At 33.3% G+C, this 26,375-nt stretch overlaps 1 protein-coding gene across 2 annotated transcripts in view; it reads right to left on the reverse strand.

Moving 5' to 3' along the window:
• Nucleotides 1–1,108: 1,108 nt before the first annotated feature.
• LOC145269869 (kinesin-like protein KIF12) overlaps nt 1,109–26,375 on the reverse strand; it is a 244,814-nt gene continuing 219,547 nt past the window's right edge. For both annotated transcript variants that reach the window (XM_080125611.1, XM_080125610.1), the window contains 7 exons: nt 26,016–26,100; nt 18,848–18,926; nt 14,054–14,158; nt 13,351–13,453; nt 11,397–11,527; nt 8,825–8,886; nt 1,109–5,194 (listed from right to left, as the gene is read on the reverse strand). In XM_080125611.1, coding sequence (XP_079981737.1) covers nt 5,079–5,194; nt 8,825–8,886; nt 11,397–11,527; nt 13,351–13,453; nt 14,054–14,158; nt 18,848–18,926; nt 26,016–26,100 — 681 coding nt within the window. In that variant the 3' untranslated portion in view covers nt 1,109–5,078. The remainder of the gene's footprint in view (nt 5,195–8,824; nt 8,887–11,396; nt 11,528–13,350; nt 13,454–14,053; nt 14,159–18,847; nt 18,927–26,015; nt 26,101–26,375) is intronic.

Consider the following 26,375-nt stretch of genomic DNA (forward strand, 5'->3'; position numbering starts at 1 on the left):
ACCACTAACATGTGCATTAAATAATATAGCACGCACACACACACACACTCACACGCACGCACACATGTACACACGCATACTTTTTACTTTTGTTTATGAATAAATTTATTTTCGGGTTTGTATTACTGTACACATAGATTCGAAAAAGTTGTCAAAAAACAAATATATAACAAATAAAAATTATCAAAGGCAAGACAAGTTACTTTTCTATCAAACTGGATACATTTCTTTGTGTTTTTATTCAATGTAACATTTATTCAGCTCGAAAAACATGCAGTGTTTACCGATGTATTGGAAAATTCAAAATGGCGCCCGGTTATGTGTAATGGTAAGTTTGGGAAAAGGTGTTATTAATAATAAACTAGACAAAATACTATTAAAAAACACCGAATATATGTCAACTTATGTCACGGTAACATATATTGAGCGAATTTCTAACAGTATTTTGTCTAGTTTATTATTTATAACATCTTTTCCTGAACTTACCATGTTAAAGAGAGACTCGGGCGCCATTTTGAATTTTCCAATACATCGGTAAACACTGCATGTTTTTCGAGCTGAATAAACATGTTACATTGAATAAAAACACAAAGAAATGTATCCAGTTTGATAGAAAAGTAACTTGTCTTGCCTTTGATAATATTTATTTGTTATATATTTGCTTTTTGACAACTTTTTCGAATCTATGTGTACAGTAATACAAACCCCCAATTTTTTTTTTATAACTCCATTCTTTGTTTTCCTTTTCACGTTTTTTTTTTTTAAATAATATATATGTTGTTGTGAATACTTGTAGACATACAAACACGTAACATATATATTATTTTATTTTGTTAGCTAGTTCGTACATTAGGTTAAATACAGTTTTTGAAGGCAAAACTGCTTTAAAAAATGTCAAAGGCCAAAAAAGGAAGGCCTTTTGGGTTTTTTTTTTTTGACATTTTTTAAAGCAGTTTTGCCTCCAAAAATTGTCTTCTCGTATTCTTGCCCAGGTTTGTCAGATTGGCTCTCTTAAAGCCAAATTTCATGAATTTTGGCATTTTTTTTTAAGCAGTTTTGTCTCCAAAAATTGTATTTGGCTTTTTTTAAACTCCACATATGGACTAAGAAAGTAGTGCAGACAAGCGTATATTTGTTGATTCAATATATTTCTCATTCTGTGGAATTTCCACAGGTCTCGCTAGTTTGTATTATTATTTTTTTTTTTTTTTAATACTGTTCTTATCTTGGATATTTTTCTTGCAATGTTTTGGCCAATGTAACCTCCAACCTTCTTCAAGCGTATCTTGCCGAACTCAGAAATTTTTATGTCTAACTTGCGGAATCTATCTACGATTTCAAACTGGACCATTTTTTCAATCCATTGGGGTATATTGTTCTTATTTCTTCAGCCATGTTAAGCATTTTTACATTTTTATTCTTTGTTAGTTTTGCCTCTAAATGTATAGCACAATGGATAAAAGTGCTGAGTAGTAAACAGTTCTAAATGACAGTTTTGTAAAGCTTGGATCTTCAATCATTAGTACAATACTAACAATCAAATAAAAATTATCTAAGATTTCTACCCGTATATGGCTGACGGAATGAGAACAATCAACTCATTAAATAAAGGGTTTAGTTTGAACTTTCATATTCAACAAATACACTTGAAGAAAGTAAAGTCTAATAAATTATATCACATTCCCATTTGTTATTGTTGTATCATGTTATTGGCAATAAAATAGCACACTTTATTACAGTTCATTGTAAAAAGAAATTACTTAGTGCGGCCAAGAACGGGTAATATTAAAATTATTTTTCAATAATCACAAAAAAAAAAAAAAAAAATTACTTAGTGCGGCCAAGAACAGGTAATGATATTAAAATTATTTTTCAATAATCACAAAAAAAAAATAAAAAATTACTTAGTGCGGCCAAGAACGGGTAATAATATTAAAATTATTTTTCAATAATCACAAAAAAATCAAAATCAGTAGTAAGAATTTCTCCATTTTCTGAGTTTGGCAAAATGTCAGAAATAATGCGATAAGACAGGGCTGCTGATTGGTCGCCGCAAAACCTTTCAACGGAAGACAAGAGTTTCATTTTTTGGCAGGATTTTGAATTCTAAAAAAACAGTTTCCATAAGACATTGAAGCATCGACAACTCAAAAGAATGGATCTCCGTATGATTGAACGTAATTAAACATGTTTTAAATCGTCTAGTCAATTATGGGATAGATAACAAATTCAATTATGAACTCTTTAGAGTTGGTGGAAATTAACTACCTAAAATTATTATTCCAATCAATGAAAATCGTAAAATCGATAATTAATTATTGGACTGTGTTTTTTTATATTCGTCTTTCTTTCAAAATTGTCCGCATGATTCGACGTTGAATCCAACTAACAAATCTTCTCAAAAGATTCACCTACTTGACTTCTTATTTTGCAAGATGAACCAGAACAGATGGAATTTATCTATCAAAGATATAAGTCCTGTTTTTTGTCGTTTTTTTTTTTTTTTCTGGCATTGAGGCATCGGTTTTTGTAAAAAAAAAAATGCGATGATGAGAGTTGGTATTTTAATTTGTCCAGATTTCGTATATTTTATTATAGAGTCGTGATTTCAAAAGTAAAAAAAAGAAAGTATTTGGGTGCCATCAGCTAAAATCGAAACCGAAACTGTAGCATTCAAAGCTGGTGATGTTACCACTGTACCAACGTAACACGCATATGAACTGATTAAAAATTAAAAATAAACTAAGATGAATATACAAAATGTATAAAGATTTTTTTCAATTTTGACCCATTTTTCACCGCTTAAAAACTATTTTAATCGTCACAGTACGTCCAATACTGCTGCCATATCTGGGCAGGAGCTGCTAAAAACAGCCTATCCTGTCTTGACAGAGTACAAAATAGACTTTGTGGCTTAGTGGGGAATGCCCTTTTCTCTACCCTGCAACCTCTCTCCCACAGAAGAAACGTTGCGAGCCTATCCTTGTTTTATCGTTATTTCCATGGCAGGTGCTCGTCTGAACTCCAATCTTTGGTCCCCCTCCTCGCCAATCTTTCACGAAAAACACCCGTCTAGCTGAATCCACTGTGAAAAATTTCCCCCACTCTTTATCTGTGCCTAAATCAAAACGTGGATTCCATGAACAAAGCACGCCTGTGGAACTCTGCATGCCTGTGGAACTCTGTTCCGTCTGCCTGCTTCCCACCTGACTACAACTTGGATGTGTTCAAGTCCAACGTTAACAAATTCCTAATGAACCGCCCCCTTAAGTAAACACTTCATCAAATCTCCACACTAACGTACTGTACTTGCAATAACCCTTATCCCTGAGTGGCTTCCGGGCCTTGATAAGTGGTGACCACTGTGTAAAAAAAAAAAAAAAAAAAAAAAAAAAAAGTAAATCATGGGATTGATGACAAATTCAATTATGAACTCTCTTCTTTTTATTCCAATCAAAGGAAATCGTAAAATCGATAATTAAGTTTTTTTATTCAACTTTCTTTCTGAATTGCTCATAAGGTTTGATGTTGGATCCATCTAACAAATCTTCTCAGAAGATTCAACCACTTGACTTCTTATTTTTCAGGACGAACCAGAACTAGACAATTTCTGGTCAGAGTAATACGAGCTTTCACGGATTGATCCCCCCCCCCACTTAGCCTGATGTTAATTTCTTTAAAATTTAATCTGAAATCACTTTTTCTAATTAAGCCGATGATGAAGGTTCTCATACTGGTTTTCTCTCTTTTTATTCTTTGGTCCCATTTGACTGAGGACAGACTACCATCTCCAAATATGTTTGGATAAAGCAGTCTGTTTTTTTTAAGGGAGGATTTTTAAGTGAGTGCTTATGTGTTGAAATCCTATGCTTAATAAGTCCAGATGTGGAACCGAAGTAGATTACCTTTTGTTTAATATATTTGTTTTCAGTTAGATTAAGAGTGCACTTTGTAGATATGAAGCCCTTAAGATTTTAAATTATAATAAAAATAAAACCATTCTCTTGAACTTAAAAGATGAAATTTTTTTCCGGATGCATTCATAAACGTTCGTTAAATAAAAACATTGTTTAAATGTTAAATAAAAAAAATTGTTTCCGAAACGATCGTACAATTTATTGATTTTGTTTGTTCTTCCTTATGGATCAGATTTTTAATTTTTAATTTTAATTATAAATTATCAATCATATTACTCATTACATATATATATATATATATATATATATATATAAATTTAAAGGAGATTAGAATAATAGTCTAAAGAGCTAAGTGTATTTTAATGTAACAGTGAAATTACTAGTTTAATTAAAATACAGGAAATGCTCGTTGTAATTTAGATATATAATAAGCTCGATAGTTAAATGTCCTAGAGCTGATTCAATATTAAGTAAAGTGATTTTCAATTTAAAAATGAAAAAAAAAAATTTTTAATTTAAAAATCAAATTTTAATTAAATTAAAAATCAGTTTCATAAGAAGGAACAACAACAAAGTCAATTATCTGTACGATCGTTTCGGAAATCCGTGCTTTTTATTTGTGGTATACATGAAGTTATGTAGAACAATTATATATAGTTTTTTTGGTAAGCACGGTCTCCTCATCAGCAAATTTAGGAGGATTTTTATTGAATTTAAAAGACACCATAAATAAACCTAGCATTAAAAGTAAGGCAGATGAATCTTTTAGTTTTTCTTTTTTTGAAATCAGGAACTGTGTTTAAAGTAGTCATTTAGATGTTTGCTATATATTTCAATAAAATAAAAAGCTATATATATATATATATATATAATGGATTCGCCTGTCATTACTTTTTGGAAAGATGGAATTGCCTGATTATGGAAGACAATAAACAAGTTTTCTAATTATATAGATATTGAAAAAAAAAAACGGTTCTGTTTGAAGTTTCGTACAAATTTCTAAATTCAACAAGATGCCCCTGAAGGAATGTAAAAAAAATAAAACCTCAGATGAAGACAATCGTCAAAATAAAGCAAATTCTGTTCATTCTTTGTCATCTTGCGGCCATTTTTTTTTTAGCAGACGATTCTCTTATCATTTCTGAAATGTCTGGAAAATCTTCACGCCGAAGGAATTGTTGATTTGTAAAATGATTGATTTAATTCTTCAGATTTGATTGCACCATCGATGACCGCCAATTCTTCGCGCAGTCGTTGGTTGAACATCTCTACAGACTCTGTGAGAAGAAAATAATGAAAACCAGTTTATGATGGAATCAGGGATGAGCAATGAAAGTGAAAGTTATTTTTTTAATCTAAAATCAAAAAATAAGAATTCTTTTTGGATCGAAAAAAAAAAAAATCCCCAAAAACAAATCAATAAATTTTTAACAAAATTTATTGATTACGGGCAAAAGAACTTAATGATCGGTTAATTAGTTTAGGTGTGAACCCTGGCTGCATAAAAATATAAACATACCGTTTGATTTTTTTTGAGCAGTGCTATGCTTAGAGAATCTGAATGTGGTCTATATTTAGTTTAACTTAGTTTTACGCAAAGGGGATCAAAAAGGGTTAGGAAGTGCTTTTTGAAAATCTAGGCACTTCCTGTTAATTGGGACATCTAATTTTGGTGATCTGACAAGAACCAATGTATGTACCATATTACAACCCCCTTAAACCTTTTAAAAAAAACAAAAAAAAAGAAGCTTTTTAAAAAAACAAAAAAACTTTAAAAAAAAACAAAAAAAAATGAACTTGAGATCTTTCTTCTTGATGTTTCTTACTGATCGTTGAAATAACAAAAAACAAGTGCGATGGCATTAACAGTCAATAGTTGGCAATGGAGTTATCTCCCCTTTGCAGACTGGCTGTTTTGAGTGTATAAAGGTAGTTGGCTCTGGCTTGCAGTCACTTTGCATAAGTGGTTAGCGTTGTTATGATAAAAAAAAAACTGCACTTTTTTGATTGAAGTTGGTTGGTTGGTTGTTTTTGTTTTACGGCATATCAACCCTTTTCAGATTATTGAATGCCGAATCCAGTTATTTTGAAGAAATTTTTTTTAATAGAATATATATATATTTTTTTTCAAGTCGGTTTCTATTTAATTCATAGTTAGGACCCTAACAGGTACTACCAGTCAGGGTCAGAGTGGACCTGGGAGCAATGGCAATTAAAGGATGGCTTCACACTCCCCAAGGCCCGCAAGGTGGGGCCTCACTATCGGATATAGTTTAAGGTCATATCCAGGACCTTGATTGAAGAGTGTCAGTTATTAAACAAATGGAAGAAGATAAGACTGACACTTGTGTGTTTTTTTTTTCTTTTTTTAAATTTCGACGATCGGTGTGGAACATCGAAAAGGTTATACGACAAAGGGATCACAATTAGAATTTTAACGAATGTGTATGTGCTTAACAACCCTAGAGTTGTGAATATGAAATATTCTTCGGATTTCAAGTATATTTTTTGAGGTTTTTTAAAAAGGTTTAAGGGGGTTGTAATATGGTACATACATTGGTTCTTGTGAATATTATTCTAAATTTTTACAAAGCCACAATTCACCCGTGCATGGAGTATTGTTACTACATCTGAGCTTATGCATCAACCACTAGTCTCTCAGACAGGATTCAAAAATGTCTCAAATATTATTATTATTATTATTATAGTCTCAACTTTGGGATGTTTTTAGTTGGATTTTTTTTTCTTGAACATCAAGTTAAGTTCGTTGACTTTAGACACTCAAGCTGGACCTTAACACTTTCACTGTTCCTGATAGGTTAGCCTTTTGTAAAATTGGAAAAGAAATTGCGTCGTCGTCGTTGTTGTAATAATAATAACAACAACGTGGAAATTCTAAGGCACTTCCTAGATCAATCGGTATAATTTACTTTTGAATTAATAAATGTCCATCAAAGACAACACTATTAAGAAAAAATTACTCCTTTTATTTCCGTAAAAATAGTTTTCATTGTTAGCTAAATATTCTTTAAAGAAATTATATGAATATTTATTTATTTATTGAACTTGAAACGAAAGAGGTTCTTTGTCTAAAAAAAATGTGTAAAAATAATTGTCAGCAAAATAATCTTTCAAAATCAATAAACATGTGTGTCAATTTTTAAAAAGCATTTCAGATTTTAACCTTTTAATCGACTGGATGACACAATTTGATTTTGAAACAGTTCATTGTAAAAGTGTTTGCTTTATTTTCTTTTTTTTTTATTACATTTTCACCAGAATAAAAAAAAAGGTTTAAGGAGGTCATAATATGATACACCGGTTCTTATCAGATCACCAAAATTAGATGTCCCATCCCATAGCCTTGAACACTTGGAGGGGCATAGGCCATCCACAACTTTGTAGATGCTTTTGTAGCGAGGAGTTTTTTCGGGGGTAAGGATGCTGGCCCCATGCTCAACCTTTCGCAGAAGGTACATACAGCGTCTAGCCTTCCCCAAATGGTCACCCATCTTGTACTGGCCAGGCTTAACCTTGCTTAACTTTGGTGGTCTGGCGAGAACTGGTGTGTCAACGTGATTGTGCCGCACAGATTAGATGTAGGGGGCAACTATTTGGAACATAATTTGTAGGGATACTATGTAGGGAGTTGAGCAGCAAGATGTCTGTTCACATTACACTTGAATTTCTGCATTCAGGGAAGTGAGAACCCTGGAAGAGAATTCCAAAGTCTTGTATTTCAAGCGAATAAACTATTAGAATAAAGGGCTTTCTGGCATCTAATGTGTAGGGGTGGGATTTTGCTTGACTCCTAATAGCAAGGGAATATTCATGATTATTTATTTCCATGCTTTAAAGAAAAATAAAACTGAATATAAATTAAGATGGTCAATAATTGATAAAGTGGAAAAATATAAACCAAGCAAATTGAAAAGATGCAACCTATGTATACTAGAAGCATACCATATACTAATATCAAAAGAAAAATTATTAAACAAAGAACTAGACGTAATCCACGGATGTCTGCACAGAAATTGATACTTAATTTCATGCACTAGAGCAGATTAAAAAAATAAATATAACTAAAAATGAATAAAAGGAAAAAGAAGAAAAAATTAAACAAAGTAGGGAAAAACTAAACGTATAATATAAGAAAAGAAAAAGGTGCAAGGGAGGTAACCCTAGAAATAAAAATATATACCATGAGAGTAACCTTCCCTTTAAGCAACGAGATTGGGTGATAATATGAGTTTAAATACCAAGCAAAAAGGAATATTAAAATAAACACGCATAAATGTAGACACGATCTCAAATAATAGTCCCTTGCATTTCAAGTGTTTGGAGTGAAAAAAATAAGATTGAGTTGAATCAACCCCTTACGACATGAAACGAATGCATTTCACCAATAAGCCGCATGCAAACTTATCTCGCAACCGACATCTGTTGCATCGTTCATCATCGTTCTTGAATTGGAAGCCATGTTGAATTTTAAAGTCTGAGATTTGTACAGAACAGCTCCCAACCGAAAACTCTTCATCAATAACTAACCATCAGAAACTCTTTGAAAATTAAACATGGATTTCAATTCAAGAGGTCTTGAATTGGAAGCGATGTTTAATTTCAGAAGCGTTTCTGTACAGGTTCTGGACTTTATAATTTTGCAAGCAAAGAGTAAAAGATCTCGTGTTGATATGAAAAAATTATGTGCTGGAATGCTAAAAAGATTTAATTTTTTATGGAGCAATTCTGGTTTCTGATTGATTGACAACAGAACGTGAGTTAATTTTTTTTTACCCAACATTCGAGAAGCAACAATGGAATTTTTACCACAAATCACTTCAATAAGTTTACAATTTTAATTAAATTTGTACACAACAAAAGAAGAAGAAAAAAGGGTGTGGTCTGACCTGTAGGGTTGACGGGGCCAGTCATTCTTGGGCGGGGTGGTACATTTCTGCCTGGCTGAAACCTGGTTGACGTGAGGGGTAAGAAAAAATAAAAATAAAAAGGTTAATCACTTTTACCACTACTACTACTACTACTACTACTACTACTACTACACATAGTCTGGCACAAGGCAAAGTATATCAGAGCAGATGTAGGATAGTTATGAGTGACACTTTTCTGGAGGTTTGAAGGTTCAATCTTCAATACAGGCAATACTAAAAATTCAATTGCAAATTATTTAGGATTTCCACCCACGTCATGGCTGATGGAACGAGAGCATGCTACCTCCATGGATTAAATAAAGGTTCCATTCAAAATTTTATACAAATTCCCGACACAAAGATTCCCGGGTTTGACAAGATACACCTGGAGAAGGTCGAAGGTTACATCGATCGAAACGTTGTGAAAATGACACTCAAGATGAAAATTGTAATCCGATGATTCCAAATAATACACATGAATTTTGTTTTGAGTTTATTTAATCCATGGGTGTAGCATGCTCTTGTTCTGTCAGCCAAGACTGAGTAGAAGTTCCATGTAATTTGCAATTTTCTTTTTGAGTGTCACCTGCAATGAGGATTGAATCTTCAATTTCCAGAAGAGTGTAACTTTGCAACTGAATTTTGCGGACCAGTCTGGAATGAATTTTAAGGATCTTGAACTTATTTTGTTTCAAGATATAAAAACTTAAAAAAAATGTTTTCAAAGAATCTAATCAAAGCACAATGGGTGACAAAGATGCTTAGTAACTGAAAATAATCTTATACGTTTCTCCAGCTCTCCTGAATCCTATCCCAGTTTAAACAATGACATGCATTACGTTTTACAGCTGTCAATTGGATACAAGTTCCAGAGCAATGAGAAGATACTGCTAAACCTGACGAAAAGAAGATAGGTTCCCTCTACTCGGCTAGAAAACGTTTTCCACATGCAAGTATCCTATATCTCTTCATTTGCCGAGGTATATAATCCAAATACAACTTTTCTCCTTATTCAAACTATGCTCAATGAGTGACTCTGCTAGTCACAAAAATAATCTTTTACGTTTCTCCAGTTCTCCTGAATCCTATCCCAGTCTAAACAATGACATAAATTACGTTTTATGGTTGTCAATTGAATAAAGTTCTAGAGCAACGTGTTTTTTTTTTTTTTGCTTCTGGGAAATTTGAACTGCTTTGACAGACTTCAAAAAAGACTTGTAGGGGTTCCGAAGTTTAAGTAAAATTAAATTTCCTCGCCCCAAACAAAAAAAAAAGGGATCAAATAAAACGACACCTCCTTCTGATTTAAATGCATTTATTTTTTAACAAAAACAATAAGGTGAATAAACAAAGGTCCAATTGGTGAAAGTTATTTCAAAGTCATTATGATTAAAATGTTAGGTGGCAGTCCTTTGTGTTAATTAAATGAGTTTTGAAGGTTAAAGTCCTGTGTGAAAATAATAAGATTAATTTAAAGTTTGTGTTTATCTGGCGAAGTTCGCCTTACTTAAAGAGTCCCATGAGGAAAGTAATTCGAGAAGAACGTGATTTGTTGTTATTAATTTAGAAGATGTGTGGAATGAATGTGTGTGTGCATAAGTGATTTTTGAGTGTCCACGTGGTGTGTGTATGGCGGTGTTGGCGGTATTGGCAATGACGATGTTGTGAACACGAGAGGCATGTTCTCGTGTCGTCGAAGCGAGCTGAGAGGGAAAAAGCTGAAATCTCTCAGTAGACGACTGTTTTATACATTTTGGGCAGCTCCATGTTTTATACATTTTGGGCAGCTCCATGTTTTATACATTTTGGGCAGCTCCAGAACATAATTGCTACTGCTGATTTTTTGGTTTTTGGAAAAGCGTTAAAAAGACAATCTTCTGAATTTTCTCATTGCTCACTTGTGTCACATGATCGTGCTTTCAACTACGTCCGCCAAAAATATGTTCATTTTACTTTTTTTGTTTGAGAAAAGTGTGTGGGCATATTTGAAATGAATAAAGGTTCGTTTATTTGTGAGCGTCTGTGTGTGTGAGTGACTGCACAGACTTCATAGCCTAGTAGGGGATGCCCTTTTCTCTTCTCTGCAACCTCTTTCCCACAGAAGAGACGTTGCAAGCTTGTCTCTGCTCTATTGTTATTTTCATGGCAAGCGCTCGTCTGAGTACCAATCTATGGTCCCCCCCCCTGCCAAAATTTCATGAAAAACACTCATCTATCTGAAACCACTATCAATAATTTCCCTCACTCTTTATCTGTGCCTAAACCTAAACGTAGATTCCATGAACACAGCTTCTTTCTTAGAACTGCACGTCTGTGGAACTCTTTTCCATTTCCCTGCTTCCCAACTGACTACAATATGGTCATCTTCAATTCCAATGTAAACAAATTCTTGATAAGCAGTCCCTTTAAGTGATCCCATTTACCAAATTTCCATTACTAACGATTACTACAATTTGGTCCCATTAACTACCATACATTCATTAACCCTTATCCTCGAGTGGACTCTGGGCCTTGATAAATGGTGACTCCTTTGTAGAAAAAAAAAGGTTACCTTGGAGAATTTTTTGTTGACATTTCCAAAGATCTTTGGGGCATTGGCAGGTTTATTGGTCGAGGGTTCCTTTTCCGTATGGAATGGTCGGGTGGAAATGCAACCGGTTGCAGTTGCACCTGACTGGGAATCTGCGGTTAAAAAGTGATAAAAAAATGGGTAATCATGTATATTAATCCAGTCGATTGTGGCCTACTTGAATAGAACGCCGTTCTACTAAAGTCACGTAAGCTGCTGACGTCATAGCATTTTAATTTATTTAGCATGTGTTGACTGTGAATGGACTTGACATGTTTTGGACAGGAGTGGATAATTGTGCATAAAAGGAGAGCCTAACTTTCAAACACACTGGAAGCTGGCACCCGCATCTCTCAATGGAGGTATGGAAGCACAAAATGGATACAATTTTCAAGTGTATTTTATGTTTATTGTTTTCCCATCCTTATAATAAAAAATATATAAAAATACATAAATTTTTTTTTATCAATTAATTTATTATTTAATCGCATATCCTTCCAAATAACTATGTTAATTTAAGTTAATATGTTATAGATTTTGTCAAACTATTTAAATATTTTAAAAATATATTTATTTACAGAAACATGAAAAAAAAACCCTACAAATGTGTCACATTTTTTACATTTTTAGCAGTCCAAAATGGCGAATGTGCAATATATTTTTTATTATAAGGGAATAAAAAAAATGATCATAACATATATTTGAAAATTGTATCCATTTCGTGCTTCCATATCCCAATTTAGAGATGCAAAAAAATTATTGGCTAAAAAAGTTTACATATTTTTATATATTTTTTTTATTATAAGGTGATAAAAAAATAATCATAACATATATTTGAAAATTGTATCCATTTCGTGCTTCCATACCCCAATTTAGAGATGCAAAAAAATTATTGGCTAAAAAAGTTTACATATTTTTATATATTTTTTTTATTATAAGGGGATAAAAAAATAATCATAAAATATATTTGAAAATTGTATCCATTTCGTGCTTCCATACCCCAATTTAGAGACGCAAAAAAATTATTGGCTAAAAAAGTTTACATATTTTTATATATTTTTTTATTTTAAGGGGATAAAAACATTATCATATAATACCTTTGTAACACCTTTGTAACACCATTGTGTAACATTGTCACACAGGCACAATACGTTGTAGCCTCAGAACTTTTGTTACCTTTGTAACACCATTGTAACACCATTGTAACACCATTGTGTAACGTTGTCACACAGAGGCCCAACACGTTGTAGCCTCAGTCGCAAAGTAGACCAAGAATACGAAAGAAGTTCAACTCACATTTTTTTGTACAACAACATTTATTTCTTCATTCTTCCGCCATGCGTGACTTCTTGTTACAGCTGTGATGTCTCACATGTGATCGTCTTCTCGAACATGCTCTTGAACGTGCTACATGTTTTTCTAACTTGATCCCAAAGGTGCTCTCGAACGTATTCCACGTCTCTAATGCGATCGTCTTCTCAAACATGCTCTCTCCTCCTTTATATAATCTTCTTTTTCCTTACTGTGACATCATTTCGCTCATGGTTCGATATTTGCCATCTGCACTATGTTACAATTGGAGCACAAGGTGGAGCAGGTGCTAGTAACATTGCAAGAATTAAGAGATGATGGAATAAGTTTAGGGAATTTCTATCATTACTAACCAGCTAAGTGTTACCTTTGTCAATCACGGAAAGAGTCTATCACGCGTCTCTAATGTGATGATAGATGCCAGTGAGGGTTGAGGACATGCGTTGCATGGGGAGAAATGATATGAAAATGATATTTTAAGAGAAATATTAAATCAGGAAAAAAAGTTGACTTTAATAATATGGCTAGCTCAGGAAGTTTTAATTTTTTAACGTGCCAATACTTTTCAGTATTAAAATTTAAAAGAAATGTTTAATATCTATTAAAATGTCGCCACGTGTGTTACCGTTATGTCGAGCCACGGTTGATTAGAGTACGATTGCCAAGGGTTGCTGTTGGCAGCGTTTCCAGCTTGTGTTCTCCAACTTGAAGAAACCTCATTTGGCATTCTACAGGAAAAGAGAAAAAAAAAATTTTTTTAAAATTATTTTTGTTGTTGTTTGTGATTCTTTTGACTTTAAAACAGTATTTGTAATCACTCCCAAGCAAATTAAAACAAAGAAAAAAAATTTTTTTTTGATTCAATTTTTTCATAGAAATGCATTAAAAAGTTTTTTATTTTAACTTTTTCATAGAAATGTATTAAAAAAAATTTTTTTGTTTTAATTTTTTTATAGAAATGTATTAAAAAACTTTTTTTTTAATTTTTTATAGAAATTTATTAAAAAATTATTTTTGTTATAGAAATGTATTAAAAAAATTATTTTTGTTTTAATTTTTTTATAGAAATGTATTAAAAAATTTTTTATAGAAATTTATTAAAAAATTATTTTTGTTTTAATTTTTTCATAGAAATGTATTAAAAAAAATTTTTTTTTGTTTTAATATTTTTATAGAAATGTATTTAAAAATTTTTTTATAGAAATGTATTAAAATTTTTTTTATAGAAATGTATTAAAAAATTATTTTTGTTTTAATTTTTTCATAGAAATGTATTTAAAAATTTTTTTTTTGTTTTAATTTCAACCTCAACTCGTCGCACGCTTCACCTTTGTTTCGCAGCTTGAATTTGGAGTTTTTCGTTCTCTTTATAAACTTGCTTCAATTCGCGAGCCATTTGCTGACGGCCTTCCTGCAGATCTCGATTCTCGGCCCTGCACATAAAACAATAAAAAACACAAAACATAAATTAGAAAAAAAAAAAAATGAAATATTGAATAACATGTGGTACAATGGATAAAAGTGCTAAGTTATAATCAGTTCCAAGTGAAGGTTCAATCCTCAATGCAAAGCAATGTGAAGAATACAATTACTTATTTTTATGGAAATTGCTTGAGACAAGGCATGAAACCACTTGATGTAAGGAGCTAAAAAAAAGGGGTGAAAACTAAACAGCAACAAGTGTTAGATGGAATATATTCTGACACATGAAACAGCAATTCTTCCCTCCTTGTCAGAAACATAACTCATGGAATGTAAGGACTAAAGGACAAAATAAGGGAAGCAAGAGTTGCTTAAGACTTGTATCCAGTCATGGCTGTAATGTTTGAAATTTCAAAAAGATTTCCGAGTCTGAGAGAAAGATTTCCACATTTGGTAAAATGCACGGACGTTACATCGGCCGAAACGTTCTGAGAATAACATCCGAGATTAAATTAAAGCCAAGTATGTCCAAGGATGGAATACTGTTGCCATATCTGGGCAGGAGTTGCTAAAAACAGCCTATCCTGCCTTGACAGAGTACAAAATAGACTTCATGGCTTAGTGGGGGATGCCCTTTTCTCTACCCTGCAACCTCTCTCCCACAGAAGAAACGTTGCAAGCCTATTCTTGTTTTATCGTTATTTCCATGGCAGGTGCTCGTCTGAACTCCAATCTCTGGTCGCCCCTCGCTAATCTTTCACGAAAAACACCCGTCTAACTGAATCCACTGTGAAAAATTTCCCCCACTCTATATCTGTGCCTAAATACAAAACGTGGATTCCATGAACAAAGCTTCTTTCTTAGAACTTCACGCCTGTGGAACTCTGTTCCGTCTGCCTGCTTCCCACTGGACTACAACTTGGATGTGTTCAAGTCCAACGTTAACAAATTCCTAATGAACCGCCCCTTTGAGTAAACACTTCATCAAATCTCCACACTAACATAATGTACTTGCAATAACCCTTATCCCTGAGTGGCTTCCGGGCCTTGATAAGTGGTGATCACTGTGTAAAAAAACAAAAACAAAAAAAAACATCATCATCATCATCATCATCATCATGGGCTCCTTGCCCGGACCAATGTGACTCTTTCTCTCCAGAGTTTCCTGTCTTCACAGTTGGAGTCATGTGCTATTTGTTGGATGTATGTGGATCTAGGTCGTCCTCTGCTTGTGCGTCCGTGTCGTGGAGTCCATAGCAATATTAAATTGATTAAAACAGTAGTTCGAATAATCCAAATAATCTTCATTTCAAAACGTCACAAACATGAATTAGAAAAACAACTAATCTCTCCCTCTTAGACATGGTCCAAAAAAGAGTTTCTAATTGATTATTTAAAGGGATGGCTCAACAAAACTTATTTATATTAGACTTGAAGATCGCCATGTTGTAGTCAGCAGAACAGAATTCCATAGGCGAGCAGTTCTAGGAAAGAAGCCTTTTTTTTATGGAATCTGTGGTTAGATTTGGGTACAGATAAAGAGTGGGAGAAATTGTTGATAGTAGTTATAGCTAGATGAGTGTTTTTTGTGAAAGTTTATCAAGGGGAGGGACCATAGATTGAAGCTCAGACGAGCACTTGCCATGAAAATAACGATAGAGCAGAGACAGGCTTGCAGCGTTTCTTCTGTGGGAAAGAGGTTGCAGAAAAGAGAAAAGGGCATCACCTACTAAGCTATGAAGCCGGTTTTGTTAGGGTAAGATGCTTTGAGCAGCTCCTGCCCAGATGTGGCAACAGTACTCCATCCTAAGATGTACTTGACTCTTATACAGGTAAAGGATGCATCAACAGTGAGATATCTTCTGGAGCGATAGAATGACTCAACCATTTTTCCAACGACCTCGGCAACGGATTTGATGCATGCATTCCATTTCAGATCAGGATTGAAAGTCGATCTCAGATGCGTGTCTAGACATGGTGCTTCCTTAAGAGGAGAGTGATTTATTTCAATTGGGGTGTGGTGGAGGTCAAAGCGATTAAGATGAAAGGAGAGGAACTTGGTTTTAGCTGCATTAAAATTAGCCAGCCACCTTTTTCCCCATTACACCAAGTGTTCAAGATCAGAAGAGAGAGAATCAGAAAGATCGTGGTCATTGCTGCCTTTGAAATGTTGCCATAGATGAAGATCAGGAAGAGAGTTGGGCTCATCAACGACTACTCTTATTCGTCTATAAGAGAGTAATGATTAGGGCTATGACAACAGCATATTCTTTTCATTGTTTTGACTCTCGAGTATATATCCGACACAGTTAGACACAGTTAATCAACCAAGAACCACATCACTCTATATAAAAGCATATAAGATATCAACGGATATATACTCAAGAGTCAAAACAATGAAAAGAATATGCTGTTGTCATAGCCCTAGTAATGATTTAATAATTGAGAAGACATTTCCAGCTATTCCGTAGCTAACGATCTTGTGAAGTTGACATTTGTCATGTCATTTTCACTGATAATGCTTTGGCAATTGTACGCAAACTTTATACCAATGGTTGGCCATCCTTTCAAACTTCATTGGCCAATAGATTTAAAATTTAGTGAACCGCTAATACGAATTTAAAACAAAATTAAATACATATTTTTTTCTCTTATTTCACCTGAAACAAGGCACAGTGCCACTTGGACGTAAGGGGCTACTATTTGGACCAGGGGCGCTATGTAGAGAGTTGAACTGTAAGATGTCTGTTCACATTACACTTGAACTTCTGCATGTCAGTACAGTCAGGGAAGCAGGAATCCGGGAAAGAATTCCAAAGTCTGGCAGTTTGAGCAAAGGAATTATTAGAGTAGAAGACTTTCTGGCATCTAAGGATTTCTACAGTGAAGGGGTGGGATTTTGCTGTTTGTTGGGTTAGTCAGGTGTATTTATGTTGAGGGGTACAAGCACTTGGAGTTCATTGGAGCACATTCCATGACAATAGTCGTAAAACAGGCGCAGCAATGCAACATTTCATTGATGGGACGGAGATTGGAGTTTGGTTGATAGTGTGGGACCTATTAGGTTGGCAACTTTTTTTTTTAAATACTATCTAGGAGTGAAATACTAGTGGCAGATGCACCAGACCAGATGTGGCAACAATATTCCGTGTATGGTTGAGTGGTAGCTTTGTAGAGATACAGGATACTCTCAGGTATAAGTAATTTTCTAGTATGGTAGAAAGAGCAGACGTTCTTTGCAGCAGCCTTGGCAATGTCCTCAATGTATTTGTTCCAATTCATGTTTCCTGTGAATGTCAAGTCAAGAAGTTTGAAGAGTTTTCAGGCAATGCAGCATTAGCCATGGCAATCAGTGGTTGAGAATAACTGCCAATAATTATTATCTAATTAATATTTTCTTTCAGAACCGAAAGAATTTCATAATTGAAATCATCCCAATGGTAAGAATAAAGGCCAAATCGATTTCATTCTTTCTCGTAACAAGTTTCATCAAAACGTCACAAATGCGTCGGTCCTAAATACTCCAAGCATATTAGACCATTTATTCCTTCGTGTTGATATAAAATGCATTTGAAAGAAGCCTAAAACTCCAGTGAAGAAATATAATGTTTTTTTGTTTTTTTTTACATAGACGTCACCACTTATCAAGGCCGATAGGCCACTCAAGGATAAGGGTTAAAGAGTGTAGAGTAGTCAAAAGGACAATATAGTAATCGATAGTAATGGAAGTTCGGTAAATTTGTTAACCTAAGTGGAACGGCTCATCAGAAACTTGTTCATGTTGAAGCCAGTGATTTTTTTTTCAATTAGATCTTATTGACCGATTTCAAACTTGAATAGATGCTTCTCCTATTGATGTTGAAGAATTTTCAGGTGTAGTGAACATGAAAATCATTGAAACTGCTTAAAAGGCCACGCCATCTGTTAAGCACCCATTTCCCCAGTAGATTCAACCCGATGCCAAGAGAATGCCAAGAGAATGCTAAGAGAATGCTAAGAGAATGCCAAGAGAGCAATCGATAACACGAAAAGCGTTTGTATAAAGTATGGAGACAATTCAACTCCACACAAAGTAACAAAAAAAAAAAAAAAAAAAACTAGTCAAAAGTCAACTAAAGGATGATTTTGATGGAATTTAAAATTTACCCCCTGAATAAATAATTTCTCCATGCTATGAAAAAACTAAAAGCTCACAAACATAATATTAGCTGGGGTATCAAAGATAAAAACGGAAAAATCTTAACCCCAGGGAAGAAATTTTAGAGAGATGGACTTCATTTTGAACACGTCCTCGTTTTATCAAAAAAAAAACTACTGCTGATTTTATACGTCGGGCCTTTCTGCTTTTGCAGTGATAAAACTTTTCAAATGCACTTGTGATGTTAGGTTGTATAAGTGTGTTAACTTTGGTCAAAATCAGACTATCAGATTATTGATTTTTGATATTGGAGGCATTCCGATACACGACCTATCTAAGAACACTCTCAGATATATAAAGTACATTTGTGTGAAATTTCCAAAAATTGGCCCAACCATTTTTGGAGACCATAGCGAACAAACTCATTTTCACATACACAGAGACAAAGTGTCTTTTATATCTAAGTAGAGATAAGAAATAGAGACCCTCTCTTTGATAGAAGCCCCGCATACTTTGTCATCAATAGATTTTCTTCGTAATAAAAAATAAATTGCAATCAAACCTCAGCGTTTCATTTTCGATCATGTATTCCTGCAACATTTCGTACAAAGATCTTTCCTCCGTGTTTAGCGAGGCCGTCTCTGTAAAAGAAAAGAATGCAGATCAACATCGCATGATTATCTTCTTAGTTTTTTGCTGCTTCATAAAAAACTAGCAGGGCTATCTATCCAGCGTTGCCCGGGGCAAAAAGTAACTTATTTCTATTAAAACTTCTATCTACCTGTCTATCTGTATCTATTCTCCTTTCCCCAACCCATTTTTTCTCCACCACACCCACAGACACACACACACACACACACACACACACACACACACACACACACACACACACACACACACACACACACACACACACACACACACACAAACTTGTCAAACTTTCACACAAAAACACTCGTCTAGCTACAACCACTATCAACAATTTCCCTCATTCTCTATCTGTACCTAATTCTAAACACAAATTTCCTGAACAAAGCTTCTTTGCTAGAACCTCCCGCCTATAGGACTCTGTTCTTTTGATCTGCTTTCCAGCTGACTACAATGCGGTTGTGTCCAAGTCCAATGTAAACAAGTTCTTGTTGAGCTGCTTCTCACCTAAATAAGCCATTTCTACCCCATTTCTACAATTAAATATTAATACACTGTTGTCTCAATGACTTGTGTACACACATTAACACTTATCCTCGAGTGGCCTTTAGGCATTAATAAGTGGTGACTTCCATGTAGAAAAAAATAAAAAAAATAAAACTCTGTTCTATAATGGATTCCACGAGCAATGAGGCAGCATTTTCTTTTTACAATTTATAATAACACTGAAAAACGATAAAACAAAGATAGGCTTGCAACATCTCTTCTGTGGGAAAGAGGTTGCAGGGAAGAGAAACATTACGAAAAAAGCCCCTAAAGTCCGTATTAATGAATTCAATATAACTCGAAGAAAAATGAATTCTCGCATACTATTCAGGAAATTAAAGATTCAATTAGATTCCTATTTCAGTCACCTATATTATTTAGGGTGAAATGAGTTTAGGAATTTATAGCCAAACCTAAATATTTCTTTTTTTTTTTTTGCTTAAAAAAATAGCATTAATATAGTAAGTTAGGTAAAATTTGCATAGAATGCTCTGCTTTACGGTTGTTGTAAAAATGGAATGGAAATTTGAATTTCGTTCCCTTTTAAATTCGGTACATTATTACATTACATCCAACTCATCGTTCACATTCGACACGTCAACTTTTATAGCTTTTCAGGTATTCTAGCAAGGTTAGGGGTGTCTATTCCGAAAGCCGTTCTTAACATGGGTAGATTGGTAGGTGTGTCAGAAATTTCGTGAAAAATAGTGAATAATTCCACCCCGTCTTTCCAAGCTTATAACTCCTCGAAAAATGTCACTCAAGCCCTAATTTTTTTCCAATTACAGGAGCAAGGACCAAGGTTTCGTTAAAAAACAAACAAAAAAACAAACGAACAAACAACATGTTTTTTTTAAAAAAAAGGTTTTAACTTCGGACTTTACAGGTAAATTTCTAAAAAACACTACTTTTTTTTGTTTTAAATTTGAATATATTATTTATTGACCTTTTCTCTTCAATTTGTAATATATAACACTTGGGTGAATAAATTATTTACTTTTTAATAGACATTTCAAAATGGGAGGCGTGAATTATTCTACCCACTGTCTTTCCAAGCTTATAACTATCCGAAAAATGTAATTGAAGCCCTAATTTTTTTTTTGAATTAAAAGAGCAAGGATCAAGGTTTCATAAAAAAACAAAAGAAAAAACAAACAACGTGGTTAAAAAAAAGGTTTTAAACTTCGAACTTTCCAGGCAAATTTCTAAAAAACACTACTTTTTTGTTTTAAATTTGAATATATTACTTATTGACCTTTTCTCTTCAATTTGTGATATATAAAACTTTGGTGAGTAAATTAATTATTTGCTTTTTAATAGACACTTAAAAATGGGGGGGGGGCGTGAATAAAAAAAACGTTTGTCTAAAATATTATATTCGGTTTATTGGAAAGAGCATAAAATTTCACATTGACCCTGAAAATATCGTAAAAATAGAATCAATAGAAAACTTTTGATAGATTTTTAAAGTTTAAAAATTGAAAAATATTGAGTTCGTAAAATTCATTACTGTTTTTTAACAAATAAAAAAAATATTTCTATTACTTTTAAAACAACTTTAATAGTTCATTTTGGAAGTATAATCCATAAAGAAAATAAACAACCCACTTTTAAAAGAGAAATTACGAGATTTTTATATTTTATTCGCAGTTTCGTGAGAAGGGTGTCAAAAATTCTGATACATCTACTAGATTGGAGTGTTTATTCGTTGTAAACGTACCTGACAACCTATAAATGTCGACATTTCCAATGTGAATGGTAAGCTGGACTTATGTAAAAAATAGCAAAAAGATATACCAAACTGACTTTTTCGTTTAAAAATGGAATTATTTACCATTCGTTATTAACTTTTTTTAAAATTTTTTTTTCAATAAATATTTTGTGTTTTATAATTGTTGAATGTTACGTTTGGGGGAGGGGCACAATTAAAAAATTAAGAAAGATTAAAACGAAGCGAAATTTAAGTTTCCGTTCCATTTTTGCAACAACCGTAAAACAGCGCATACTCAACAAGTTTTATCGTAATTTATAAGCATAATATTGAAACACTAAATCAACATTTTATTTATTTTTTTGCATAATTAACGATGGAAGTATTTTTCTGTTTATTTTCTTAACATCTGTTAAATAAAAATAAATAATTTGTACATTCTCTTGAAAAAAAGAATCAAACTTTTCTCTACTTTCACATGTGTTCCATTTTAACAAACTGAGCCACAGCAACGCGTGACTGGGTACAGCTAGTATATATATATATATATATATATATATATATATATATATATATATATATATATATATATATATATATATATATGTATATACAGTGATGATCATATTTATTGGCACGGTAAAATAAAAGTTAAATTTTGTCTAATAAATTCTAAAAAAGGGATTAAATTAAAGAAAATAACAAAGTATATTATGTATTTTTAACTGGCCTTTCCGATGCAGCAATCGGATTTTAGAAAAAATAAATAACAAAGGAACAACAAACATAATTGCAAAAAACCCTTGTTCAAAATTATTGGCACGATTTATTTAATAATCAATTGTATAGCCTTTGGCCTTGATTACCTTCCTCAGTCGCTTTTCATAGTTTACAACCAAGTTGTTGCACTCTTCAGTAGTAATTTTAGCCCACTCTTCCTGACAATAATCCTCCAATTGAATAAGATTCTTAGGCTTCCTTTGCATTACCCTCAATTTTAATGTTCTCCATAAATTTTCAATTGGATTAAGGTCTGGGCTTTGTGATGGCCACTCCAAAACATTAATATGATTGTCCTCAAGCCATTTCTTAGTCAGTTTAGCCGAATGCTTTGGGTCATTATCTTGCATGAACCACCAACGACGACCAAGTGAGAGCTCTTTAGCAGAGTCTTTCAGGTTTTCATCCAATATTTAAACATAATCTTCCTTTTTTATGCTACCTGTGACTTTAACAAGTCGCCCTGGTCCAGAGGCAGCAAAGGATCCCCAAAACATCAAACTGCCTCCACCGTGCTTCACTGTGGGTATGGTGTTCTTAGGCAGTAAAGCTTCGCCAGATTTTCTGTAAATATAAGACACTTTATTATGGCCAAATAACTCTATTTTCGTTTCGTCAGTCCATAGAACACGTTTCCAGAATGCAACATCTTTATCAATATGACGTTTTGCAAAGGCTAGCCTTGCTTTCAGGTGCATAGGCTTCAATAAGGGGGTCTTTCTCGGACGACATGCTTTTAAACCAGCTCTCTTCAAAACTCTACCAACTGTATGTCGAGATACATTCACTCCAGAGGTGCTCTGTTCATCAACAATCTCCCCAACAGAGATTCTTGGGTTTTGTTTTACTTGTCGAACAATTTTCCGTTCATCTCTTGGGGAAAGAATCCTTTTTCTCCCTCTACCCTCTAAACTCATAACGTGGCCTTGCGATTTGAACTTGTTTATTATGGCTCTAACAGTGGATTTGGGAAGGTTTAGCTTTGAAGTCTTATCATAGCCCTCCCCATTGGTATGGCATGCTACAACAAGCTTCCTGACGTCTTCGCTGTGTTCCTTAGTTTTAACCATGGCGATTGAAAATTATAATTTAGTCACTTATAATACTTTAAATAAATCGCTATCTAAAAATTATCTGAAAAAAAATTATTCACTGAATTAGCGTTAAACAAGCATAATATGGCTATAAAAAAGTTCAGAAAGCACGTAAACCGGAAATTGATTGATATTATACTGATACTAAAAGAAAAACAAAGCCGTGCCAATAATTTTGAACAAGGGTTTTTTGCAATTATGTTTGTTGTTCCTTTGTTATTTATTTTTTCTAAAATCCGATTGCTGCATCGGAAAGGCCAGTTAAAAATACATAATATACTTTGTTATTTTCTTTAATTTAATCCCTTTTTTTAGAATTTATTAGACAAAATTTAACTTTTATTTTACCGTGCCAATAAATATGATCATCACTATATATATATATATATATATATATATATATATATATATATATATATATATATATATATATATTTCAGAGGAAACATAATTTAATTTAAATACCAAAAAAAAAACAAGAAATGGGCAGGTGAAATTAAAATTTTCCCTAAGGCCTTATCGTCTGACCCTCTAAGAGGAAACGTCAGAATGATAGATTAAAAACTAAGAAAACGAATGAGGGAAGAGGGGAATTTTGGTTTCAGTTGGAAGAACAGTGGAGAAAAAAAAAAAAAAAAAAAAAAAAAATTCTCACTGTTCAGATGGTTTTAAATCAATGAATATCTCCAACTGATGTCTCAGAATCTTTTGTCTACACAGGCTAGGTCGAGAGTTGTTAATAACTAACGCCTCAATGATATTGAGATGATAGTTCGACCTAGCACTGTATAAAACAGAAAACCACCCATCGGAATATTGATCGGCACACCTATTTATACTCAACAGGTGATCGCCAATGGCAGACTCATGAGCCTGGGAGTGCCCGGATGCTCTCGAAACCTGGTGTAGTCGAATATCCCGAGGGATATGTTGGGATATTCTCATTTCTAATCTTTGGGATGTTTTGCCAACGTAGTCAGCTCCACACTGACAAACGAATTTATAAACAACAGAGTTCTTTTGAATGGTTGGCAAAACATCTTTACGAAAAGAAGAGAAAAAGGTTCGAGTTGTGTAAACTACTCTAAGCATAGTAGCTGGAAAACAACGTTGAGTAGCAGAAGAAATCCTTTTAACAATATGAAGGCCATCAGGACCCAACCATGGTAATTTTAGATAAATGGGACACCGTGATGGACCAATATGTTTACCGCTATTAAATGTAGTAATTTTACGTTCAATAGTAGATTTTATTATATTAATGGGATATCCATTATTAAGAAAAATATTTGTGATTTCACCAAGTTCCTCCACAATTTCCTGAACGAATTTTCGTTGAACTAATGGAACTTGCTACTAAATCAGTCTCCTTTAGTTTCAACAACATTATGTACCGTCAAATTGATGGGATATCTATGGGTAGCCCTCTTGGTCCTTTGTTAGCCAACATTTTCGTTGGATTTTTGGAAAACGAATTATTTTCCAAAATTACTAAGCCAACATTCTACACACGCTACGTTGATGATACTTTTGCATGCTTTCCCTCTCGGAGCGAAGCTGAACAGTTTCTTCGTCTTCTTTGCAACCTGCATCCATCTTTACAATTTACTATGGAGGTTGAAGACTGTAGCTCTCTCCCATTCCTCGACGTTCGTGTTTCTAAAGTTGGTACTACGTTTGAGACCTCTGTTTATAGAAAACCTACATTTACAGGGCTCTATCTTAATTGGTTTTCTTTTGCCCCTCAGTCTAGAAAAATAAACCTCATTAGTGCTCTTACGCATCGTGCACTTATGATTTGTTCACCAAACCGTCTTGATACGGAACTTGGTGAAATCACAAATATTTTTCTTAATAATGGATATCCCATTAATATGATAAAATCTACTATTGAACGTAAAATTACTACATTTAATAGCGGTAAACATATTGGTCCATCACGGTGTCCCATTTATCTAAAATTACCATGGTTGGGTCCTGATGGCCTTCATATTGTTAAAAGGATTTCTTCTGCTACTCAACGTTGTTTTCCAGCTACTATGCTTAGAGTAGTTTACACAACTCGAACCTTTTTCTCTTCTTTTCGTAAAGATGTTTTGCCAACCATTCAAAAGAACTCTGTTGTTTATAAATTCGTTTGTCAGTGTGGAGCTGACTACGTTGGCAAAACATCCCAAAGATTAGAAATGAGAATATCCCAACATATCCCTCGGGATATTCGACTACACCAGGTTTCGAGAGCATCCGGGCACTCCCAGGCTCATGAGTCTGCCATTGGCGATCACCTGTTGAGTATAAATAGGTGTGCCGATCAATATTCCGATGGGTGGTTTTCTGTTTTATACAGTGCTAGGTCGAACTATCATCTCAATATCATTGAGGCGTTAGTTATTAACAACTCTCGACCTAGCTTGTGTAGACAAAAGATTCTGAGACATCAGTTGGAGATATTCATTGATTTAAAACCACCTGAACAGTGAGAATTTTTTTTTTTTTTTTTTTTTTTTTTTCTCCACTGTTCTTCCAACTGAAACCAAAATTCCCCTCTTCCCTCATTCGTTTTCTTAGTTTTTAATCTATCATTCTGACGTTTCCTCTTAGAGGGTCAGACGATAAGGCCTTAGGGAAAATTTTAATTTCACCTGCCCATTTCTTGTTTTTTTTGGTATTTAAATTAAATTATGTTTCCTCTGAAATTTCTCCTTCCATTCTGCTGTACCAAAAATTTACTTATATATATATATATATATATATATATATATATATATATATATATATATATATATATATATATATATATGTAGACCCTGCAACATAACAACTCTAGCTGGAATACGAATCTGTAGAGAAAAGGAGGAAGTATTTTGATCGTTTGCAAACATGCTGATGCTGTCACGTGACTAGAGTTTCAAAAATAGAATAAAAGTTGAATATATATTTTTTTTACTTACCATTTTCCAGGGGGTTGGAATTTTCAACAATTTTCAGTTTGCTGACGTTGTGAACCAGACTGTCTGATTTGGATGGGAAATCCAGCTGGGGAAGAAAAAAAAAAAATTAAATGAAAAAAAAAAAAATTAAATAAAAAAATTAAATAAATAAATAAAAAAATAAAAAAATTAAATGAAAAAAAAAAAATTAAATAAAAAAATTAAATAAATAAATAAAAAAATAAAAAAAATAAAATGAAAAACAAAAAAAATAAATAAAATATCTGGAAATGTAAAAATGTACATTATTGACGCATTTATTTTCATTTCAATAAAAATTTTAATCAAAATTGTTGATTTTGTTGATTTTCAAATTAATTG

The sequence above is a fragment of the Euprymna scolopes genome, chromosome 45 (assembly GCF_053919585.1).
Source record: "Euprymna scolopes isolate OS-2025 chromosome 45, ASM5391958v1, whole genome shotgun sequence".
In the NCBI taxonomy this organism is placed as follows: domain Eukaryota; kingdom Metazoa; phylum Mollusca; class Cephalopoda; order Sepiida; family Sepiolidae; genus Euprymna; species Euprymna scolopes.